Source organism: Ceratosolen solmsi, unplaced genomic scaffold (genome assembly GCF_000503995.2).
Source record: "Ceratosolen solmsi marchali unplaced genomic scaffold, CerSol_1.0 scaffold6, whole genome shotgun sequence".
In the NCBI taxonomy this organism is placed as follows: Eukaryota; Metazoa; Arthropoda; class Insecta; order Hymenoptera; family Agaonidae; genus Ceratosolen; species Ceratosolen solmsi.
In genome coordinates, this window is record NW_011948414.1 from 7,586,100 (window position 1) to 7,613,421 (window position 27,322).

A 27,322-nucleotide genomic window follows, 5' to 3' on the forward strand; every position below is an offset into this window, starting at 1 on the left:
TCCAGTGTCCTTACAACATGATCGCATATACTTAGAGGATATAAATTAAACTAAATCCCGTAGTATGAAATAAAATAAAAATAAGTACATATCAAACAATGTAAGTGTGACACAATTAAAATGAATTCGATTAGTCATAAGTCATAAAATTAATATTAAATTAATTGTAATTTCTAAATATCTTTAAAAAAAAAAAAAAATTTTATAAATACCGGAGTTTCAGAGAAAGTTTGGAAGGAATTGGAAAATGATTGAATAATTTAAACGGAAAATCTACCAATTTGTTACCTAAATAATTGAATATAATCCGCCTATAACTAATATCAAATTGCAATTACAATTTATTTGAAATGTATGAGGTAAATGAGGTCACTAATAGCAAAAAATTGTAAAATCATTACCTTCGCAAGTTTTCTTTTCTTTTCCTTTTTTTTTTTTTTTTTTTTTTTTTTACATTATTTTAGTTTCCATGAAATGTTGTCAAATATATTATTTCTATCGCCATTAAAATCAAATGCATTTCTTTTAATCACATTATTATTATTTTTTGTTTTTTAATAATTATAAATAGGATTAATCACTATTATATATGATGATTACTATCTCCATGAATAGCATTCGAATATTAATGAAATTGTGGAATTCGCACGATATATTACAATACTAATAGAGTGAATGAAAAAAAAAAAAAAAAGTAAATAATAATAGTGATGATAGAAAGCGTCGAGGAAAAAAAAGGAAAATTAAAAGAAAAAGTGAGAACATGCAAGAATGGAAAAACAATTAACGATCAGAAGCCGGCGCAATTAGATGAGTAATGAATGGAATAAATAAGATAATACCGGTTAACATTATAATAACGATTAATAAGCTGATATATTAAAAAAAAAAAAAAAAATTATTAAAATGTAATGAGTCATATATAAATCATACGTTAGACACATTATCGCTTTCATCGCGTAGTCGTTACATTATGCTTCACGCGTAGTTCGCAATAAAAATTCGCTGCTCACTAATTTTATTTTTTACTAATGGTGATGATGGAGAAAAAGATAAAAAGAAAGAGGCCATGATTTAAAAAAAGGAATCGAGACAAACACTATGCTAGACAATACAATATAAAGATAAATATAGAATATATTGTATATCTATATAAATATAGATCATACGTGAATAAAGCATGTGCGTTAACATGTATGAAATAAAGGATGGATAATGTAAAGTTGATAATTTGATAAATGAGGGACATAAGTACGGAGAGGATAATTTGCGGAAAGATTGAATAAAACGAAACGAGTGCATAACCGAGTAAGATAGACAGACAGATAGATAGATAAATAGACGGCGGGAGGGAGTGAGTAGGGAGTAGCGAGAGCAGGCGAGTTGCGACGGTGGAGGGAGGATCGAGGTGGGTCGGTGAGGTGGAATGGGGGATGGTGGGTGGGGTGGGGTGGGGGGAGTCATAGAAATCTCTGGCCATCTAAGAGCATAATAATTAACGAGGTAGAACGAACAGTCGAACAAAGTCCAAGAGGAAAACCAATCCTATCGCTGTCATATAAAATACGCTATATGCGCGTGCTGCCGAAAAATTGTGAAAATATGCATGCCACAGTCGAAATGTAGTGGTAATAATAAATATGGTACCTAACGCACACGAGCAAGCAATTTATATGATGCATTAAATAGCTCGAGGAAAAAATGAGATCGAGTGAATTTTATACCTGTTACTAACTACCTTCAAAAGAGCGAGAGAGACATGACGTCGAGCCTGCGAGCCTGTGTAAGTTTGCATGCGCACGTAGTGAGAATAACGAGAGAGAGAGAGAGAGAGAGAGAGAGAGAGAGAGGGGGGAGAGGAGGAGCGTAAAGTAGAAAGAGCAAGTCGCGTCCACAGAGGCACTAGTAGCGTACGTACAACGTATTTGCACACAGACGGCCAACACAGTCGACCTGGTGTACGCGTGTACGTACACGCGAGGCAGAGCGCAGATGTGTGCATTAGAGGCTATTAAACAGACAGGCGAAAGGGGGAAAACGTTGTCGAGGGAAATGTGTAGGTAAATGTGCAAGCGAGAAGAAAGATATGCGCAAAAATCGTTGCCGAGAAAAACGTGTAGGTAAATTGATGAACCGTGTAGAGCAATATGCATAAATTGCATATGTATATATAATGTGCTGGCAAGCGAGAAGGAGCAGAGAAGGAGAGAGAGAGAGAGAGAGAGAGAGAGAGAGGAATGACTCGCCGGTGAGAGAGACGAAGCGCGTGAGTGGCAGGCAGAGAGAAAATGAAGCTGGAGAGAAGATGTTGGCAGGCGTAAATTGCCCGAGAGGAAGGAAAGGAATGAAACTTTTCTCATCCGAGTGCATCAAAGTCGAGCATAAAGAACGTTTCGTACTCTGTCTATCGACTCTAATCTCTCTTCTTCCAGCTCGACAGAACGAAAAAGAAAAAAAGGAGAGAGAAAAAAAGATGGTAGCTCGCGATTCTCTTACTTGCCACTTTCATCGAGCGAGCGTTCTCTAATAACAGGCGACGACGACTCTCGAAACCTTGCGAACCTTTACCTCAAAATCGTTAATATTCGTCAACGGCGCACGAATGCTGGGCCTGCGAATAACCCTTTGATTCCACTGCACATACGTACGACATAGGATGGAGATTGTCCAAACGACTTTAGAAACCCGTCGGTTGGCTAAGCGCCGCCTCATCCCAACGAACCTGAAATAATACATAGTGCATATGCGCCGACCGTGAGGGCATTTGACATTGCGAAGCTGCGCCGAGAGGAGCCCAGCGTAGACGACCGGAAAGACGTTCGTCGCTGCTCGGTTCCGGGGTATCGAATAATATAATACGGTGCCTACTAAGGACGACGGCGACGCACCTGCCTCGATCTCGGGCGTATCAATTCCACCGACGCCCGTAAGTGACCATCGACCTAACCTACAAGCGCCAATAGCCAAACTGGCAATAAGGCGCGATCGTCTCCGAGTATGAGAATCATCTTGTTAGCGAACCTGTGACGGGCGAGGAGCCTGACCAACGCCAAGAAATAATCGAAGCTCCGGTCCCCACGAACAAGCACCTTGAAAAGAAGCTCGCGACTCGCCGCTAACTTCTTTAACTCGTCCCGAACGAGCCGAAAGACCAAGCCCCGTCTAGGTTAGGTCGCCAAGAGACTCGAGAGCGCGAGCCCGGAGAGGGAGGAAGCGACGAGGACGGATCGAGCGGAGGAGCGAGTGAGCGAGCGAGCGAACGAGCGAGGAGTGGCCCGCGAGACGTTGAATCGAGAACGCAAGCGCGAGTGAGAGCGAGAGCGTGAAAAGGGGCCGGTGTTGTGCGATTGCGCGTGCGCGTGCGCGCGCGCTCGTGTCGCGTACGTGTGCATTTGCGTGCGTTCTTTGCGGTTGGTCGGCGGGGGGGGGGGACGAGAGGGTAACGCCGCCGACACCGGCGCCCCTCGCCGAGCCCCGCTGGAGTCGTCCGGATGCGCGCGCCGCAGCGCGAGAAAAACGTACGTAGGATGGAGCGAGGAGCTTCCCCCCGGCGGCCGCCCAAGTGCCGAGCTGTTGGCTGCGCGGCGACGGCATTTCAGCCGCTGACTTGGCGCAGGCACGTTGTCGCGCTTGTCGCGGAAGGGACACGGAGGAAAGCTCGCGCGGCCCGTACAGGTTAGGAAATAGGAGAGAGAGAGAGAGAGAGAGAGAGAGAGAGAGAGGGAGATAGAGAGAACGAGTGGCGACTGAGAAGAAGGAGGAGAGGCTCTTTGCGCAAGGGGTGCGAGCGAGCGAGAGGACTGCTGTTTCGAGTACGCCGCGCGCTACATACACGGGCTCTCTTTGCGCATGTGCGGCCCCCCTCCGTGCGCGTGTGTGCGTGCGTGCGTGCGTGCGCGCGCTCGTGCGCCTGTCTCTCTGTGAATAAACGTGGATACGGGCAATATAGTACGCGCGTGTACGTAAACGTGAGGCCGCAGGGAGTGAGAGGGACGGCCGAGGCGTATGTAGACGAGGCTCGAGCGGGATTTTTGGTGCGAGCGGCGGTCGCGGGGAGGCCCCTCGACTCCCGTCGACTCCCGAGGAGGATCGGCGACAGAGCCAGCGGTGAGCGAGGAGGAGGCGCGGGGGGCAACCGTAGCTGGGTCACAGCCGAGAGAGGAGAGCGCGCGCGTGTGTACGTGAACGGACGTGTGGGAGGGTGGGAGCCGAACGTTGGCGAGGAGAGAGCGGCGGCGGCGTCCTCCTCGTCGTCGTCCTCCTCGTCGTCCTCGTCGTCGGATGGACGACGAGCGGGCAGCGGAAGCAGCGACTATGCGCCACGCCGGCTTGAGGCCCTCGCTCAACGGGAGCAGCAGTTAGCTGCTCTAGGAAGGAGATTAGTCGGGAGGAGGCGATTACCCCGAGAGGAGACAGAGAAGAGGGATTCATAGCCTACAAAGATGACCATAATAGTCTTTCTCATCGACACCTCGGCCTCGATGAACCAGAGGGCTTATCTGGGTGGTCGACCCACCCTGCTAGACGTGGCCAAGAGCGCTGTCGAGACATTTGTCAAGGTACGCAGAGGGAGCATTGCAGAGAAGGCTGGAGAGCCAGCGTAAAGTGACTCCGGCTCTCTAGAGGACTGCGTGCACCGCTCTACAAAACTCTTCTGCTGTTAAATTTCCTTACTTGAGTCGAAGGATTTTGATTCACCGGGACTGGGAATAAATGGCGTCTAGCCTGATAGAATCCCTATCATGATAACCCACGAGCTTTGTAAATTTGTATCGCTTTGACGCACATGAGAACTTGTACATTGTATTACCACTGTAGCTCTAATGCTATATGTAAGAGCGTTAGAATGATATATGGAACGAAGAATTTTGTAAAATTAACGAATGGTCTATGTAACGATGATAATATGTATAAATTATATTGTATGTAATTGTTACGTACGACCTACAAGATAGTATAATAATTCCGTTTTAGTTCAAAAGACTTATAATATTAGCATTCTAGCTGGTAGTTCTAATTCTCTTCCTATACTACTGCTTCCAAATACATTGAGTTCTGGATTAAAAATGTTTGTTAATATCGCTTAACTTTTTGAACATTTTGAAAATTCTTGTACAATTAAATGCTACTTTGAAGTACTGTTTTATTAAGAGAAAGAGAAAAGTCAAAAAATGAAAGAAAGAATGAAGGAAGAGAAATGATTGTATCTCATTATGAATTTACATAAGTTATCGTGCATAAGATTCTTGTAGAAATTTACAGCAGAGGTATGTAGTAGTTAAATTTCAAAGAAAATGAAAACATGAGAGTTGATTGATTTGGCTCTACAATTAAATGTAATTAAATCTAAATACACAATATCAGTTTACAACCTTAATATAATTTTCCATTAAACTAGTAATTTAACAGCGGCTTGTAGCTACTTTATGTAAAATAAAAAATTTTTATTGTCAACTAAAAGCTTGTGTACTCCTATATGTATGTGCATATATATATATCCATCTATCTATCTATATATATATATATATATATATATGTATATATATATGTATATATATATATATATATATATATATATATAGATATTGTTAAATAAATGGCAAAACTCAATCGTCTATCATCTAATAATTCTCAATCAAAAGTACATATTTAGATGGATACTTTTTTTTTTCAGGTCCGACAAAGGTCACCAGAGAGTAGAGGAGATAGATACATGTTATTGACCTTTGAAGATACACCTCATAACATAAAGGTATTATAATTATTGTTTCGCAATTTTTTCTTACCTCCTTTTCTTTTTCAGATCTTCCGATGATTTCAGATAATTAAGAAATAAATGTATTTGAAATGTAGATTATTACCAATCCAATGGTATTTAACTTGTTGACATGAATACTACTGAACTATAGCATTATGACTCACCAACACAACTGATGACAATACTTAAAAAGATTTTACAATTTTAGCACAACTTTGTCTATTTTTAGAGACTTCTGCATCTATTCGTAATTCAAATTTTGTAAATGAAACCTTCAATTATCTACTTTTAAACAAAAATCTTTTTCACAGAATCCGAAATTTTGTCAAGTTTCATGACACATTACAAATGTGTATATACGTATGCGTGTGCGCGCGTATGCGTATGTATATTATAAGTAACGTATTTTCATGACAATTAGGTTTTTCATTTGTTCATAAATCATGCTATGCTGGTTGCTAATATTTAATATTAGTCTTATTAGTAAGTTGAAAAGAAAAAGAAAGTTAAAGCTAGTTAATTAAAAACTCAGAGCAAAAATAAAAAATACAAATGAAACATGTTCTTGGGATTTTAAGAATTTATAATAAAATTTATATAAAAATAGTATCGTTAAGGAGAAAATTATTATTCAAATCTTTATTTACATACCAATGAAAACTTAAGGGATCGGATTATAACTGATTTGTTATAACAAATTTATTCGTTTGTCATTCTGCATTAAGCATGGCAATTTCTAATTATAGATAGAAAACTAAAATTGAAAGCATATTGAAAGTAATTAATTGTTTCTACTTTATTTGAAAATTTTAACAAATAATTCCTTGCCTAAGCTCGATCGAGTAATAATGACTATGCAATAGTTTGGCTCTAATTATTATAGCCAATAACTCGTTTCAAATTATTCATAAAATTTGATATTTACAAGTTCATTCGAAAGTTGTTCAAACGAAAAATTGTTTACAAAAGCAGATAAAGATGATTTTGAATTATTTTAATTATTAAGCCTGAGATGACATTTTTAAGAAATCGAATATCAGTGCACTGGCACTGACACTCTCACTGATTGTCGAAAGCGACAAACAATATCCTTATTACGAAGACTTAACGTCTAGCGGATTTCGATAACTTGCATCACAATTCAAATTAATCGTTCGAATTTTTCAATGAGCCCCGACATTACATACTGCACGGCTAAAAATAACACCCGAATCTACGATCGGCAATAGGTTCATAGACATTGCCACCCAATAATAAGTAACGGTCCTTCACTCAACAGTCGATCGAATAAAAAAGAATCCGCGACGCGTCATCGTGTCTCATAAACGCGATGATGAAAAGCCGAGGGCAGCGACAGAAGTTGGCTGCCCTCCAATGCCCCCCCCCTCCACAGGGCGGAAACTCATACTTTTTCTCCCGAAGTTAGAACGCCACTCTCACCGGCTCCTATGTATATATCGCAGGCCGGCTGGAAGGAGAATCTGGCGACATTCATGAACGAGCTGAAGAATCTGCAGTGCGTCGGCCTCACGACCCTCGGCACCGCCCTCAAAAATGCCTTTGACGTGCTCAACATTAATCGCATGCAGACGGGCATCGACACCTACGGACAAGGCAGATGCCCCTTTTACCTCGAGCCATCGGTCATCGTCGTCATCACCGATGGCGGCAAGTACACGACCGGAAACGGAGTTCACCAGGACGTTAGTATCTTCATCTACTATATTACGACGATGTGTGTTTAGAAAGCTCGTGGAGGCGTCGTCGGTGCGCCTTTAACGCGATCCTAACTCAATTCCCCTCGATTATTAGCGTCAATAACATAGATTGCGATATTCTTCTGTTGGAACGTGATTGAATCGTCGTAGCGCTTGTGCCCTCCATTAGCAAGTGCTTATAGAGATGCGCTATTCGCGTGAACATGTTGCTTAGCGCTCTAGGATTAATTAAACAAACGATTCGCTTGCTACTGATGACGATTATTGAGAAATTGCTTACTGTCCCTGTAATATCTTAATTTAGCTCTTAAAATACAGACTTTCCCATCGATGATGCCGTACGTAAATTTTAGGCCTTTATTAAATGATACGTACAATATCGACAGTTAACTTTCTTTTTTTCCCCTTTTTCATCATTCTTTTTTGTAGAATTTATAATTTTTTTTTTTTTTTTTTAAGAAATACATCCATTTCTTTATTTTACATTTGGATTTTCAATCTTGTATCCGGGTGTAAAAAATTCATCTATTTAATGCTTTTAGCTACATATATTTTTATAATAAATTTGACAGTGTGCCGTATTAAATGTGTCGATTATTATATGAATTTCATTTGAAAATTGCCTTAAGATTCTATTTGATTAAACGCAATATCAAACATTATTATTAAATTTGGATTTATTTAAATTCAAAAAACAAAAACAAAAAAAACAAAAAAAAAAGTCGGAAAACAATTATTCGATAAAAGTTATAATTTGCATCATCGCCCATCATTTCTCTTTTACGGTAAATTTTCTTCTTTAAGAAATTAAAACTAATAAATATTTAAAGCATTATAAATATATTTATTTTATATTACTAGTAAACATTTAAAAACACTATAGAATTATTCGGAAACGTTTTAAATTTTAGATATATATATATATATATTTTTTTTTTTTTTTTTTTTTTTTTTTTTTTTTCTGGGAAAGTTAAATGGCAACTGTAGAGTAAGTTTACGATGACAGTTAACCTCAAAAATCTTATGTAAAAAATATGATAAAGCAAAATTTCTATTCATTAGTTATCCCAAATTACATAATTACATAGATCTAAATATTCATCAATTAGATCTATGAAACAAACAAAATATATATATATATATATATATATATAATTAATAAGAATCCATGAAAAAAAAAAAAAAACATCAATAAATTTCATAAATTCATAAATTATATTTTTGTAAAAGCGAATTTTCGAAAGGTGAAGCTATAATCTATCATCATTCAAAAAAGACTAATTTATGTCAGTAAATAAAATTTTTTATATCGTAGAATATATTTTATAAATACCCAAAATGTCGAAACGTGATATTTAATATACTCCATTTCTTTAATTTTTATATACATATATTAATACATAAATCCTATAAAACATATTTGATGCTTTCGATCGCGTAATTTAACTGGAAAAAGAAAAATTGAAATAAAAATTTATATACATTTGATATCATTTAGTATTGATAACTATGTTTGAATAGGTAGGCACCATTACTTATTGCGCCAAGTAGGCACGCGAATTTTCTTTATGCCCGATCGTGAAAATTTTGGCGTACATGAAGAGAAACATAATGTACAAACATCATATTTTATCACTTCAAGGAATGTTTCTAAAGCTACTAGATTATGATTAAAACAATGACGGCGCTTAAGCAGAAAAAATGATGCACCAGGTGGCGTACAGTTAAATACAGCCGCTATTACTCTTAGTAAAGAGTAGCAGCTCAGTTTTAACACAATATGGTAGAAAGTAATATAAAAACTTTCTTAATATAAGCATTTTCACACCTTTTTATTTTTCTTTTTTAATGTCGAATCTCGTTTTATTTCATAAGTCTCTAGCTCAAACATTTCAATGAAATATCAAAATTTACTATATGAAATGGTTACCTATTAAACTATGCTTACATAGTAATCAAAATCTAATCAATTATGAATTATTTCCGTCTTTTATAATTAATTATTGTACCTGTATCTTGAAATATTATACTATTGTTTTCTAACATTTCAATATTAAAATAAAATAAACGCGCTCACTCTTAAAATAGATTTTATTTAGGTAATACGAGGCATCTAGTAACAGATTGTGCACAAATGTTATAATACATAAAATAAAAGACCTTAGCGCTAAAAATGGTAAGCGATTAAAATATACATACGCGCAATACACAGTAATAAAGTGTGACGATGTTTATTAGCTCAAATTTGCTCATTGAATATCATAAGTGAAATTAATTAGTAACCCTAATACTTAACAATAAAGTAGCAGCCTAAATTTATGATTTTGACGTTAACGCACATTTCAGTTGACAAGATTCATTTATTAACACGTAGTCGTTATTAATTATGTAAGAAAAAGAGATTCGTTTTAATGTACGTACAGAGAGTTTGATGAATTTCGAATCGGACTGACGAACGCTTTTTTCCAAATTGTAATTTTAACAATCGCGTACATGAAAATATTGGAATTTACGATAATTGTCCTTTCGTAAACAAAATATATATATATATATATATATATATATATATATATATATATATATATATATATAACACACGCGAGAAAAAAAAGAAAAAAAATATATATATAGCACACGGGAGAAAAAAAAGAGGAAAAATTTGATTAAACGTTCATCAAATACGGCTCGTTGTAGATAAACGAAACATATCGTAAATTAATAAATAAAAATTTGTACCCGCGCGAGCGCCCATTTGTGTGTGTATTCACGCCATTAAATATCGCGAAACGACAAAATAAAGCGTATAACCTCATAAACATGAAATGCCGATTAAGAGTTATCGAGAGCGTATGTATGTAAGGAAATTTCGCACTATGCGCGACAATAATTTTGCGGTTCAAGGCCAAGCTTCACCTTAAAGTCTTTTAGTCACGGCGCGCAAGCGGGTATCAAATGCTTTTGCCCAGTAATATTAATAATTATACGGCCGGAATAAAAAAGCCAAGTACACTTTCTCGCAGTTCACCTTGCCGATGCATACGCCGATACCGGGCTCGGAGCTAACGAAGGAGCCCTTCCGCTGGGATCAGCGTCTCTTCTCCTTGGTTCTACGACTATCCGGTACACCAGCGGTGGAGCGAGACACGGGTCTCGTGGCCAGTGATGCCTCGCCCATCGATGCCATGTGCGAAGTGACGGGTGGCCGCTCCTACTGCATCACCTCCCATCGTATGATGATGCAGTGCATCGACTCGCTCGTACAGAAAGTCCAGTCGGGCGTCGTCATCAACTTCGAGAAGATCGGCCCGGATCCACTGCCCCTGGCCAACGAGTCCGTCAACTCCTTGCACTCGGAAAATGACGAGGAGAACGAGGAGGAGACTGGCGGTCTTACGACCAACGGCTCCATCGCGGTAAATACGCCTTTCGCCCTTAGAAGCATTTGGGTAATACTCCTCGGGAAGCATATGCTTAATTGCGCATGCCAATTAATAACTCTCTCTCTCTCTCTCTCCCACCCTCCCTCTCTCCCTGTCTATCTATCTCTATCTCTATCTCTATCTCTATCTCTCTGTGCTTGCGTGCGTGCGTGCGTGCGTGCGTGTGTTGAAAATCCGATATACAAATTAGAAGGCGGCAATTCGTCTATTACAATATGCCATCGACTCTCCCAATTATTTACGACTGATCTATGCTCATGGCTAATGACTATACTTGCGCGTAAGAAAATTTGAAGAGAAAAATATCTTAAGCAATTAATATTGAGTGTTTGAGGAGCAACCGTTAAAAAAATTTAAAAAATATCGAAATGAATTAAAAAATAAAAAGAATTAACGTATTATGATTCGAATCACGTCTGTTTATACAAATGAAGCATTTTGCCCGGAGATAGATAATCGTATATCGAGTCACGAATGCATAGATGTATGTAAACTGTTTTACCCTAAGTCGGGTTAAGCGTTGGAGTAAGAGGATGAATTTTTGCATATTTTCCTCGCACGATGCGATGCTTCATTATCGAATCATAATTAATGCCACAGATCAAATAATAGTTGCATTAAAGTGGCAGTGGTCGTGACATTTTTTTAATTGACGTCTTATTAAAATGCAGGGAAGAAACGCGGCGTATCCGAACGCAAACTCAAATTCGACGATAGGCAGCATGATGCCAAACAACCTAGCCAACAGCACGGCGTGGCACTCCTGCCGTCGGCTCATCTACGTGCCACGCTCGGCACAGAAGGGCTTCGCCGTCGGCTTCTGGCCCATCCCCGAGAGCTTTTGGCCGGACATATCGGCGAGTTCGCTGCCACCCCGCTCGGCCCATCCCAACGTCAAGTTCACGTGCACGAGTCAGGAGCCCCTCGTCATCGAGAATCTGCCCTTCGACAAGTACGAGCTCGAGCCGAGCCCCCTGACACAGTTCATACTGGCGAGGAAGCAGCCGACGATTTGCTGGCAGGTGTTCATCGCCAATTCGTACAAGAGCAGCGAGGTTGGACATCCGTTCGGCTACCTCAAGGCCAGCACCAATCTCACCTGCGTCAACCTCTTCGTCATGCCCTATAATTATCCGGTGCTGTTGCCCCTCCTGGATGAGCTCTTCAAGGTTCATCGACTCAAGCCGAGCAACGAGTGGAGGACTCAGTTCACGAATTACATGAGGACTATGCCTGCCTATTATGCAGCCGTGAGTTCATCCGCTAATTATCTCTCACACACACACATCTCTCTCTCTCTCTCTCTCTCTCTCTCTCTCGCTAGCTCGCTCGCTCCTCCTATTACTCTACATTTGCGTTTATCGAGTCCACGCGCTGGACATACTTAATAATATTGTCATTATCGATCGAAGAGTGGCAATTAATACGTCGAACTTCAAGAATAATATGCCAAACTTTCTTTCCTCTTTGACTTTTTAAATTAATGAATTTCGATTAGGAATATAACAAAGTCGTGCTGTATAATAAATGAAATTGTAGCTACAATCAATTAATAGTCTGTAATACTTATATAATTCATGCTTTTGCTATAAACGCGCAATAAATACACTTTCATTATTTCGCATTTCATCGTATCGTTTCACGCTGAACATCATAATTAATAATCTTGTGCAAATATTATCTCACCGAGCGCAACTTCGGTTAATGTACAAGTTACGTAAGTGTAAAACAACCTCTACATATTATCATAAAATTATATCCCTGTTAAAAGAGATAAGCTTAAATTAAAGATGGGATTAAACAATGTCTATATCACTAGCCAATGTGACCGTAATTTGCTATTTATATTTATTAATTTAAAGTCCCTTTCTAGTAAAATTTTGCAAAGTATATAATATGATGAGATATTAAAGTTGGAGAAAGATCGAAATCCAGCAAATACTTTCGTAATTTCTTTATGCTATTTAATGTTATAGTAGTCTTTAATACGTTGGGCTTGAAGGAAATGCCAATATTTCTTTTACATCATTAACTTAGATCGTGAATGAAGATTTTTATTTCGAAGTCGAACTACAAGTCTTGTAAAAATTTTTAACAATCGTGTGCCCTAGCTCCAACTACCCTACAATATCTTAAAAATAACAAAGTTTTTTTTACACTTCAATTAGACTCATTTTGCTGTAAGTGCTTCTTTATTTACCTGAATTAATACTTGAAATTTTGTACTTCGACAGTCGCTGAGGAGAGCATTAACGCGAATGGGTGCTCCAGCTGCACTGGCGCAAACTCTCATACCCGACAACATGGATAACACTTTGTCGTACAGTGTACTCAATTACTTGAAGCGACTGAAGAACACAGCAAAGATGGAGTTCGACCGACTTTGTAACGAAGTCATATCGAAACAAGTAGCCAACAAAAGCCTAGCCAACGGTAGTACCAATGCCGTACTCGAGGGCCTACGTGTCACTCCTCGTGCAACCCTGAAAAAAGACCTGGTAATTGTAGTAGATTAGCATTTTACAGCTACGTCATTGTATTAAAAAAGTTCATCTAACTGGCAGAATTGCATTGATGTACGTATGACATTCACTCTGCACGCATTAAATCGCCGATTCTCTTTCCTCTCACAGCTATCGAATTCGTTAACGGATCTCAGAGACGAGCTAAATAAATTCAGCGGTTTCGTGGTGGGTCTAGTGAAGAATCATCAGCAGCAACGCGGCGCCCAGAGCTACCGTAACGCCTTCGACATACCGCGCAAGTCGCTCCTTGACCAAGTTGTGCGTATGCGTGCCAACTTCCTGCAGCCAGGACTACTGCACACGAAGCTATTAGACGACGACTACGTGCACTCGATGCCAGTTTCGCAGATGGGGAACTACCAGGAATATCTGAAGCGGATGACACCTCCGCTCAGGGAAATCGAGAGCACGCCTGTCCGACAACATATGTTCGGTTGGTTTCATCCCTTTCATTCGAAAATTTATAGCCATTGACCATTTTATTAGAATAGTTGCAAATAAAGTCCCGTAATGTCCTTGATAGGTCTTTAATTTCTCCTTTACATCAATAAATCGCACTTCTTTTAAGTCGAACCGATTGAAAAATCATCTAATCGGTAATGAACAAACCTCTATTGGCTATTATTTTTTATTTTATTTTATTTTATTTTCACTGACTGACTACCTTTATTGTACCTATAGTGTTTATAGTGAAAAAATGTCGATGAGCTAGTATTTCCCGTAAAAATAAATGAATAACAAACATAATTAACATGATAGCGTTAGGGAGAAATGCGACTTTCATCCTTAATATATATTTTTTGTTCTTAATTAAAATTCAAAATAGACCAGGAACCAGGAATTTTCATGTTCTTGTTCAAACGTAACAAACCCCGAAAATTCAACAATTTATTATAACGTGTATAACTTAAGATTATCATAATCAATTTCATTTTTCAATTTGTGTTAGTAGCCGAAATTTAAAAAAAAAAAATAATAACTAAAGCTTCTTCTTTCGTTATTTTGCATTCTCTCTTTCATTAAAAGCGTTATTATATCAATTGCACGCATTAAAAGCAATTCGTAAATAGTATTTTTTGTTGACCTACTTACAGGTCAGTGAGTATTTTTTTATGTAGTCATAAAAGTACAAACGATAATACAGCAAAATAAGTGTTTCTCTTAAAAATTAAATTTTAATTAGTATATGAACAACTAAAAACATTTTTATTACTTTATCACATTTAGATAATTGTTACATAATAGTAAAATATTCATGCTTAAGTATGTATTGAACTTGTTCTCGTATGAAAAAATATTATTAGTTTTTGTGAAATACAAAATAATTTTAAAGTAAGTTTTACATTCGGAAGATTATAACAAATATTAAAAAAAAAAAAAAAAAAAAAGGACAAAAAACATGTATTTTCGAATTAACGATAATGAAATTAACGCTTATCACGAATAACCGGTTGATTCATTTGTAAATTTATATTCCTAGGTAGGTAGGACTTACTTGGCATAAAAAGTATTTATAAAAACATATAGTTCTACTATATCGTTCATCATTAAAATTATTAATATTAATATATTTTGCATAATATAAATCAATAATTCATGTAAAAATTTTAATAGAAATTGGTCAACATAAATATCGATTTATTATATTTAAGCGATGCATCAGTTATGTCATGCTATTTTTAAATGTACTAACTATGCTATGATGACTTCAATTTAAAATCAAACACAAACGTGTGCATCGGTCGTGCCCACATAAGAAAATGTATATGTTTAACACGATAAATTGAAAAATAATGTATTATTTATTATTAGTCCGATTGGAATACTTTCAATATTCGAATACTGAAATAAAGACTTTACTTTATTTCATTTGTCAGTGTTTTTTTTTTTTTTTTTTTTTTTTTTTTTTTTTTTTTTTTTTTTTTTTTTTTTTTTTATGTATTTGGCTAGTCGATTACGACGTTTAAATCGTTGAACAATTAACATTTTTGAATTAGTATAGCTTCATTCAAGAATTCCATTATTATTAAAATAAATAAATATTAAGGAAACGATGCTGCGATAAATCACATATGGTTTAATGCTCATTACTGTTATATAAGACATACATATTCTTATATTAGGAAAAAAAAAAAAGAAATTATCCATATAATTAGAATGATGCGAGATTTCTGAACATTTTTATAATTTTACATATCACATATAGATAATACATTTTATTTAACGTTATTTGGATAGTTATTTAGATTATTGAGTTTTTTTTTTTTTTTTCTTAATAAAACAAATACAATTAATCATGTATACGTAAAAGAATTTTTTGATAAAGTTTGTATTAACGATATTTGTAAAAAGTTCTTTTCCGTCGATTCAATGCGAACCTACGAATACTCATTAACGATGAATTTGTTAACGATATAACTGTCATAATACAATAATTACTATCCTGTACAACAAACATAATGGTTCTTTCGTTTGCACACACCCACAGGCAACCCATTCAAGATTGACAAGCGAATGATGGTAGACGAAGCCGACATCGACATCGTAGGTGCAACATCCTCAGCCTCCAAAGGCCTAAAACGTTCCTTAGCGGTTGCGGAGGCCGGTAATTTGGGCCCGGGTGGTGGTTTGAACTCGTCCAGGCCTCCGAGCAAAAGGAAACCCGGCCCCATTCCAAAAGACGTGACCGTTCGACGGCCTTCGTATTCACCACCTAACACACCGCCTGGTTCGCCAATACCCTGGTCCGACGACATCAAGGGCCCAACATCGCCACCCCTACCACCGCCACCTTGCCCTAGTATCCTGAACAGCGTCTCTCGAAATCTGACGCCGAGTCTCAACTCGACGCCGACGACGACTACGACCGTGCCGGCGGCGGCCACGGCGCTGACGCCGACAACGAAGATGATGTCGATGACAACGTCAACGAATGTGGTGACAGCTGTGACATTGTCCATCACCACGAGCAGCACGAGCAACAGTTGTGGTATCGCGAGTTCAATGCTAATGAACAGTGCGTCAACAATAGCGCCGACGGAACAGAAGCTGGTAAACGGGGATATTCTTACTGCCGGAGTATTCGACCCGATAATACCGATTGTCGAGACGGTGAACAATAATAGTAATAATAATGGTGGTGTTGGTGGTAGTGGTGCTGCGAATCACAGTTGTGAGGCCACGGTGACAAACAACATTGATGCGACGATGAGAAATAGTGCTAACACTAGTTGTGGTGTTATTAAGACTGAAATCAAGAATGAGCCCCGGGTCATGTCGCCGTCATTTACCGACGGCCAGCACGAGAACAACAGTGTCGGTCAGATTAAGTGCACCGAGACGGAGGGTTGCAATAGTGCAGCACCTCCGACGATGAACCACGTGGATGAGAGACAGATTAAGGTGGAGCCCAAGGTGGAGAAGGAAAAGCCATTGACGAAGAAGGACCTCGAGGAGATCAGAAAACATAATTTGGAAGTCAGAAATTCGATTTATAAAGAGATACGGAGGAAAGGCACGAGTGAGTTTTTTTTTCTTGCTTCTTTCCTAATTTTACGAGATTTTTTACGAGATTTTTACGAATAGTACCCAAGTGTTTATCTCCTTTTACAATGCTCTTGATCTTGATCTTGATCTTCTTAATTAAGACGCGTAATTGACAACACGATTTTCAGTTTATAGGGCCATTTTTTAATTTGGCGTAAACGTAAAAGAAAAATGACGCGCTTTCAATAGGAATTGAAATAGGGTTTCAATTGTTAATCTTGCAAATTCATCATTAAAGCCACGCTATCCCATTCCCGCTCACGTAAATAATAATAAAATTGCCTTTATTATCAGTGTTTTAATAGAGACTGCTATTTCATTCAAACAAGAGATATGATATTTGCCGTATTTTTATAATTTACAATAAATGTTCAATTCAATTGAAACGTCACTTAGTAAAAGGTCAGCCATTTACGCGATTTATAGTGGCATATGTTTAGTGTGCAGAATGTGCATTTAAATCTAAAATGTGTACAGATGTAGATATACAAATGAAATTTAAAACCGTAATTCAGTATGAGCACCAAGCAAAACTATATAATAAATTGAGTAGAAGGGAATTAACATATACTGCGACCCCATCTTGACTTTCCGTACGAATTACTAGAAATAATACGCACCGTATCTTGCACAAATGCATGTATACCATTTGTTTTCGCTACCTACCCGCGCGCTTACACGCGCGCACACGTACACTCATATTATTTGGTGACAACGCGGATGCACGGACACCCGAAGAAACTAATACGAATATATCTATGATAAACGATGAAACGTTCCTTCGGAAAAAATCCCTCGGATGCTTCTAATATTCAATTAAATGTTGAAGCATTTCAATTAGATTTTGTCTGAAAAGGGCATCTTTAAAACAAAAAATATATATATATATATATATATATATGAGCTAAACATTTTTACCTTTTTTAATGTAAAGTTTTTCCAAACTCATGACAATATTGTGTTTCAGATATCATAATTAATGTTTAAAATACGCCAAGTCAGTCACGCAACCTTTTTCTTTTTTTCACGCGATGTATGTAAATGTACTTGCAAATGTAAAGAAAAAAGCCATTTAATAAATTATTTTCTTCAGCACCCGGACGATAAAATTTCGTGAATTTCAAAGATTCTTCGCAGTGAAGAAAATCATATTAGATAAAACTCTTCTGAAGTATTCTGATAAATACCATATGTTAAAATCATGTTCTATAATCACATTTTTTAGATTCACTATAATCTAACATATTTAAATATTTTAAATCATGATAAAAAAAAAAATATTTATGGATTCGTATAAATGTGCATGGAAATATAAATTTCATAAAAAAAGCGAAAAAATATAATATTAACCATTAGCATGTTTCATTTAAACTGTAGACGATTAAGACTTTAATAATAACGTTAATCTATTTATTTTCTTCTGTCTCTGCTACTGTGATATATGCATTATCATGTTTTTTTATATTTTTCATATTAATTTTATATGTCTAAAAACGTTTTATAAAATACTTCAATTTTGCACACATTGTGCTTGACGGATACGAACATTGATATTTGCATTATTTTCAAAATAAAGTATATAAGTGTTCACAATATTCATCTATCGATAAAAAAAAAAAAAGACATAAACAGTAGTCATTTACTTTAGTCATAATAAAAATGCGAATAAATTGAAGTTTAAATTTTTTCTTTTTTTTTCTTTTATTGTTTTATAAACAATCAATTTAATCTTATACTTCTTAAAGCATAAAGTAACTCAGAGTTATAAACCTTAACTTACTATAAAATATTATAAAATAATTGAAAGTATTGAATAGTTTCTATTATAAAATGCATTGTTTGCAAACGCTGCAACAATGCAAATTGTTTCAAAATCTCATGTCGTTTAAATTAATATTTAAAAATAATGCTTAAATAGTATTAATACACTGAAATTTAATAAATGAGCAATCATTGCAGCAAAACAAATAAAATTTTCAATGTAATGTCATAAATATTTATCTTTATGGTCATTAATTGATAATTACATTTGATTAATCGTATAAATAAATAAATCAAATTTATGGATTGACAATTCCATTTTATTTTTTCTACAATTGCATTTATGAAAAATGTATTTTTTCAATATTTTTGTTTTTTAAGAATTTAATCATTACTACAAATTTCCCAAAAAAAAAAAAAAAAAATTAAAGAAACTTTTAATTGTATCAATTTTGCAGTGCAAAACAGTTTTAATAAAAGAATAAAATTCTAACAATAGATAATCCGATTGGCAAATATGTTAATAAAATCGACTGGCTACGTATTTAAAATTAAATCAATTAGTTATAAGAATTATATTCAATATTCCTTTTCCAATGTCGGAAAGCAAACATTTAATTTCGAATCAATAGAGATCAAAAGAATGGTTAATAGCATCTTAGTTTACTTCTATGAAATATTATTAATTGTTAGAATTATGGTTTTTATTATATATACATTTTTATTTAATAATAAAATTAATTTGAACAATTTTTTCATTATATCGATAATTTAAGAAGCAGATATTTATAATTGACTTAACTCTCTTAATGATTACTTACGTATAACAGTGTGAGTCTATTTTCCCCTCGCACAACACCATATACACAATTTGAAAAGTAAATATGTTTTACATATACCACTAAAAACATTAATTTTTAAGTTTATTAATGTTGATATTTAAGCTGTAAATTTAATACGAATTATAATAAATATTTATATTGTAATTTTAGACTTTTTATATATTTTTTTTAATTTTATATAAGAAACTCGACTGTTGTGGAAAATATAGTTGATATTAGAAAAATTCAATAAATTTTCAATCCTTATTCTGTATTTAAACATTTGATTGTTTTCATATTTGCAACAGTTTTAACCACTTACTATGTTCCATTAAAAATAGATCGGTAACTATTTCATAACAATATTGGCGTTTTTATTCTCATCTGTTACTTCAACCATTGTGTATCTACAATTTTTATTATTTTATAATCAATGTAATATTAAAGTTTTTTTTTTTTTTTAAATACAAATAATTTCATAGATTTGTAATAAATTTAGTAATGCATTTTAAGTTATGAATGTAATCTTACATTTTTAATGAATTTAAAAGCTACAAAAACTATTTATAAAACAAAGAGATGTTTTACCATATTATACTTTTAGAATTATATTTTTAATTAATCAATCATTACTTTTATTATATACAATTTCTAATCTTCCTTTCTGTAAATCATAATAACAAGTTGAAGTCATTTCTGGAAATTTGAATTATTTAATGCATTAACAAAATAATTTATTAATTGCAAATAAATACCTTAGATTTCACTGCATATGCTATTACTTTAATATAACTTTATTTTATTTATTTCATAATTTTAATAAGTATTTATATTTAGTAAAATTTGTTTAATATATTTAAAAAGTGAGAGTTTATTTGAAAATCATTGTTTATTGAATTTATTGAATCAAGATTTTTTTGAATTATAACCTATTAATATATAGGTCTTGGTTAAAAGGCTTTTTTTTTTTTGAAGTAGTAAATTTTCTAAGCTTCCTAAGTTCATGTAACTTTTTTTAATCTCCATCCATTTCTGCAATAATATAATTTTTTATAGTTTTATGTCTCAACACTTTTAACTCTTATTCTGACAAAAATCCATAATTTAGATTTTAAATGTAAAGAAATTTGTTGATTTCATAATTTCTTGAAAAAATTTATTATTCCAATCTTAAGTAGGATATACTATACCTATACTACGATAATAGTAAAAGAATTAAGAAAAATGTTTAGCTTTACACAAATTTTGCGTAACAAAATTCTTATTATATGGAATTACATTTGCGAAAGTAAATTTTCCATAATATTAGGAGTTGTGCTTGCATAAAGTTTAAGTGACAACACATATACTGACAATAAGAGATGGAAAGAAAGCGTATTAATTGTAGAATAATATCACCACTTACTTACCAGTGTAAGTTTTTCAAAATGTGTTTATTTTAAATGCGAAAAACAAAGAATCCCTACTCGTATGACTATTATAAAAATTCTTTGTAAAATATTATTGAAATAAAAAAAAATTAATTGTATATTATAATAGTACTATTTATGTGTGAAAATCATTACAACACAAAATATTGATTAAAAAAGCCTTTATGTTTAATTGAAATTAATTTCGAACTTTTTATAGAAATTTCATAAAAACAATTCTTTTCAAATAATTTTAAATTTAGTCATACATATCAATGCATGCAACACTAAAAATATTTATAATTATTATCTACAATTGTGGTTACAATATTTAAAGAAAAAAATCTAATTAATATATAAATGTAATAAATAAAAGTATATATGATTTTCATTGTTTTTTCACTAAATAACATTTTTAATGTTAGAATAATTTTTTTTTTTTTTTTTTTTTTTTTTTTTTTTTTTTTTTTTTTTTTTTTTTACAAATAGTGCATCATAGCAAGTGTATAACTAATATAATATAGAAAATAAATTAATCATATTCGTAAATGCATAGTTTCTGTGTTCGTTGTACGATAAATAATTATTGAATTCTCTATAAAAATTTACTTACATAAAAGGGAAATGCAATGGAGATATTGAAGTTATCGCATTGTATTAATTACATTTCTTTTATGCAATTACTATCTTTGCTCGATTCGCATTATCATATAGAGTTTCATTCTATAATTCTTTGATATAGAGGTATGGGGACTTTCTAACTTATTTCTATTGCTCGAGTAATAAGCTGCCCTATATGTAATAAATATGAATATTTAATCGATTGCATAAAGTATTTGAAAATCTTAGTTATTACAAATCGTCGTTATGAACTAAAAATTCAATGCAATGGCACAAAAGCTGCTTTCTTAATAAAATTATCTAATCGTGCATGTAAAAAATTTATAATCAAACATAAAATTGAAAACGTACGCATTAATTCCAAAAGATAATCTCTTTATTTATTTTTCATTTATGTGGCTGATCTTTAAAAAATGATTGTAAAAGTATTACTACAAAATATTGAAGAGAAAGAACATTAATGTTTTATAAAATAACAATTTTATATTAAAATAATTAAATGTTTTTTTTTTCTTTTTAATATACCTCTTAATCGATATATTCTTTAGATTATTTTTATTTGATTAAATTATATCCATAATTATATTAAGGGGACTATAACTTTGTGAAAATGTTTATCTATTTTATCTAACATTCTTGATCACACTGCTTGAAAAAAAATTTGCTACACATATTAAATAATATTAAAATTTATATTACATAACATGTCATAAAGAATCTACTTCGGAATGTTCATGTTTCTGAATGAGCTAATGCCACGGTCAGTTAATTAATTTTAAATCAAATAATATTATAGTCAGAACTAACGAGCGAAATATTGTTCAATAATGTCTCATATCAAGTCTCTTAAATTAAATATTATAAACATTACCGTTACATTGTAATATATTTAATACAAAGTAATATCATCATACAGCTACAAGCGGTTAAATAAAATTCCAACGATCGATACGTTTTTACAGCAAATTATTATTACACGAATTATTTTTAAAAAACTTAATAGTTACAAAAGAAATTTTTCGAAGATAATGGTTGATAATTATTTTACAAACGTAAGATTTATCATTCGAATTGATAAGTGCATAATAAGCGATTAATTTTTAAGTCATAATTATAATTTGTTGTTGTCAATAACTCAAACTTTACACAGCCTATTTTTATGGACAATACTAATATTTTGAATAATAAATAACATTAATTAAAATGTCGATTATTATTTTAAGACTTTTAACGCATAAACATATCTTGGTATATATTTTCATAATATATTTTCAAAAATAATTTTCCTATATTATCACCGTTAATTATTTACTTAACAATTAATAATGTAGTCTTTGCCAAAACGGAAGTGAATATATATTTTTATAAAAGAAAAAAATTTTGTTACTTAAGCCTAATAGTCACATTGAATCTAAATATCGATATTTATGAACGTTAAATTGATTTAGACAGAAAAAATAATTTTGTTATTGTTCATTCGATGCTTTACTTACGTTCTTTTCTTCTTCTTCATAATATACGTTTATTGTTCACGTTATATAATAAACTTTTTTTTTGTTAATTAAAAATTGCTAAGCGAAAAACATAAGTTACCTTGTTTTTGTAACTTAATGATATAATAATTCTTACACTAAGCTTATTTAAAATTTTTGTTCAAATTTCAAGAGAGATAATTTTAAATCACAATCTGGCGATTTATACATTGTAACGAATGTATAATCGCTATAAGAGCTTATTGCTCTTGCGTGACTAATGATTAAGATGACAAGGGCGCAAACCGAATTATAAAATAATGAAATTCTTCGCAGATGCGGACGTGTTAAGTTTCAGTGAACCAAAACGAGGATTTTATTATAATTTCGACGATTGGTATTATTTTGTTATTCAAGGTTTGACATTGAAATTTATGCTTAATTTTTTTTTTTTCCAATTTGAACTTTTTTTAATCTTATTTAACAGATTTTCGACGGTTGACTTTATTCAATTGAAATAATTGGAATACTCTGAGTTTTTTTTTTTTTTTTTTTTTTTTTTTAATTTTATTTCTTTTTTTTAGTATCTCTTATTGCTGGCTATAAATATTGCAGACATCATAAATTTCCATCTGAATCTCCCATATTCGACTCATGTAAAAGTAATATTGTCTATAGTATCGTGTTGTATTATCACATTTACTTATGTAAAGCTTCGAGCTGACCTAATTTAATTTCTCTTCTTTTTAATCGTTATTCTACCTTCATTGAATAAGAATTTAATTCATAGTGCTGCTGTATTGCTTTTTAATAAACATATGATTTAATACTATGATTTCTAATGAATTCTAATCAGTTGCTTCTGTACATTTAAAACAGCAATGAGCCTCTTCGCTTATATAAAATTTTCTCTCTTCAATATTTGAATATTATGTAAAGTAATCATGGGGTAATTAATAACAATATGTGAGCTTGATTCATAATACAAATGTACGTAGTAAAGGTTGTTCCTTTCTTGATTAGTCTCGAACACGCCAGAGAGCGCATACTAGTGAAGAGAAAAAACAAGATCTCGCGCGCGCATGTGTAATACATTCCATATTAAGGGAAGTCGAAAGGATGTGCTATAGATTGTTTTAATTTTATATTAATATTGGAGGTTTTTCGAAAGTTTTCAGTACTGTCATAATCAATTTTGTCGACCCCTTCAATTGTTTCTCGATTTTTATTTATTTATTTTTTTTTTTATTCAGGCTTTGATTCATTCGTCTGCGATATTGAGTTACTTTTCATTACATGTGCATTAGTATTCACACAATGATTGGACCTTCCATTGGGTGCGATTTTAGTAGTAAGCTGTTCCATGTAATATATATATATATATATATATATATATATATATGCGCACATTTGGAAGGGACACTCCGTGTAAGTCAGTGTTAATGCGCATGCGACAAAACAAAAAAAAAAGTATCTTGTATCGTAAAGCTGAAATGTCATTGAATCTCCCGTTGTATTTATTCTAACAGCAAATCTGAGTAATCGGCGTGAATATTTTAAAGAGTCTGTATCCTAAAATTTAGTAGGACAACAAGATCTAAACTTGGATTATAATGAATTTACCAAACAAAAATTTGCTAAAAAACATATAGGATTACTTGCTTAATTATGAGCTTAATTATGAACTTAATTATTCGCTTAATAAGAATAAATGCGGATTATTTTTAATTTATGTATTTTTAATATAGTCTATAAAATGTAGAATTTAAAAGAAAACATTTTCTTGACGCATCCGTTTGTCACTTTAATGTATTTCAAATAAGCACTGTACTTTCATTATTGGATTTATCTTACTTTCTCTGCATAGTATATACCATTTTTGTTAAATATAAAGGCAATAAAAATATATTTAAAAAGTTTCTTGTTTTCATATTGTGTGAAGAATGCAAGATTTATTATTAAACCGATATTTCCAGCCTTTTCTTAATATATCATTTATAATAATAATAATAAATTTATTCAGCTTGTATCTGACTTATGTATTTATGTAACAAAATTCAATCTTCAATAGTGGTAGTCTTAATTATAAAGCTTTGTTTCTGTAATTTCACTCTGTCATTGTATTCAATAGAGATTAATATCGTAATAATTGATAAAGTTTATTATAAATATAAAATGTTATTCTACTTAATGAATTAAACTAGAAATATATTTGGAGGTTAAGTTTCAACATGAATATATGCATTATAAACCTTATTTATACGGATTACATAAGACTTTGACATGTAAAGTTTCGTTTCGAAACAATATTAAAATTAAAGCTTATAATAAATGATAAGATATTTTCTATAAAGAGATTACGTAAGAAAAAAAGTAGTAGTAGAAATTTTAATAATGCAATATTATCGATTCCTGTATTCTTTTAATGAAAAGTAATTTTATTTTGTCCGTTAATGCATATTGTTTAATTATAGAAATAAGATTCTATTCACGTAGGTCGCTAATATAATTTTTGATAAGATCTTTCGTTAAGTACACCACTAGTTCGTAAATTAATTTAATAAATGCAACTAAGAGTAAAAAGGTATGCATTATCTCAAAAGGTGCTTATACACCGAATGCGCACGTACATTTGCTATCACTGGCATTGATAGACAATCAGACATTGATTTAAGAATAATACTATTTACCAAAATATGTTAAAAAATATATAAATATAATTTATTTGTAAAAAATTAAAAACAACTGAACTTATCTGTATATTTGAAAGATAATTTTAGATTAAAATATATTATAATACTTTACATTTCTGTAATATAGTTTAACGGAAAAGTAGTGTATTTAATACGCGACAATACACTCTTATCACTTATAATTAGAAGTTAATTAATATAGTTTAGATTGTTACGCTAATATAGAGATTGAATTAGTTTTAAATATTCAAAAACTAAATAATCAATAGCATATGGCTAGTCAATTGGAGTAATGTTCGAACGTATTAAATAAACGTATCCATGAAAGTTTTCTTTAAAATCTCTCAGCTCAAAAAGTAGCCCCCCACCCACTCCCCGCTCCAAGTTCTTGTTAGAATAGAAAAGACAAGAAAAGAAAATTAGAAGAAAAAAAATTGTTCCAAGCTTTGTTTTTCTCAAAATTCTTCCCGGCTTGTATCACTTATATTATATATGCCAGATATAATTCCTCTACTAATAAACTCAATGCGCGGATAAAGATTATATAAAAAAAAAAAAAAAAAAAAAAAAAAAAAAAAATAGACGATAAAGTGTAACCGAAAACAACGTTTGCTTTATTTGCAGATTTCGCTACCCTCTTCACGCACCTGCAGGTGATCCAAGGAAGCCTTGACACTCGGCTCGCTTTCGTCCGCGACATCGTCAAAGAGTCACTGCGCTTTAAGCGACGTAACCTCGCCAACCTGCTGGAAGAGTACCTTAAGAAGCTTCAGGAAGAAAGCAAAAACGTCGTCATTAATTACAAGATGCATCACAACGGCGCAAATAAAATAACTTAATGATCTCGAACTTAATGCCCCTATTAATGACACAAGTGCACCCGTGATGGGCCTTTTTTAGAAATGAGAAAAAATATTCTTTTGTCCGGGATTCAATGAGCATATCTCTTCGAGCAAGATATACAAGCAGATGTATAGATAAACATAAATATATAGATATATTAATTGACTCGGCCACGGCGGGGACACTTTATTTTAAACGGAGGGAGGATTTTCTATTCTCCTTCACCTCTTAATTCTTTTTTATTTTTAATTTTTCATTTTTAATTATTATCGTTTAAAAATGTAAAGCAGAAAATCGCAGACTTTGCACATACTTATGGACGAACTATCACATGCTTTTTTTATTATTATTAAAAAAAATGTAGGGAATCTTTTCTTTTGATGAACTTATAAGAGTTTTTTCTCCTTCGTGCGTAATCTCCCGATATATATTTTCTTGTAAGATATACAGAAATGCCAATCGTTATTATCCGAGATAAAAATAATGAAGATTATTATCATCATCATCATTATTATTATGATTATTATTGCTATTATTATTATTATTATTATTATTATTATTATTATTACTACTACTACTACTACTACTACTACTACTACTACAACTACTGCTACAACGACTACTACTAGTACTGCTACTTTTACCACTATTGCTGCTACTACTGCTCTTACTGCTACTCCTACTACCACTTACTACTACTACTACTACTACTATT

General features: G+C 33.2%; 1 protein-coding gene across 1 annotated transcript; it reads left to right on the top strand.

Annotated features, from left to right (window-relative positions):
* Nucleotides 1-4,289: 4,289 nt before the first annotated feature.
* On the top strand, nt 4,290-27,105 carry IntS6 (integrator complex subunit 6). The gene is made up of 9 exons (XM_011506788.1): nt 4,290-4,559; nt 5,675-5,752; nt 7,222-7,461; nt 10,497-10,889; nt 11,588-12,166; nt 13,151-13,414; nt 13,550-13,874; nt 15,930-16,961; nt 26,389-27,105. The coding sequence occupies exons 1-9, from the start codon at nt 4,443-4,445 to the stop codon at nt 26,601-26,603; spliced, it is 3,243 nt and encodes a 1,080-aa protein (XP_011505090.1). The 5' UTR covers nt 4,290-4,442; the 3' UTR covers nt 26,604-27,105.
* Nucleotides 27,106-27,322: the final 217 nt, after the last annotated feature.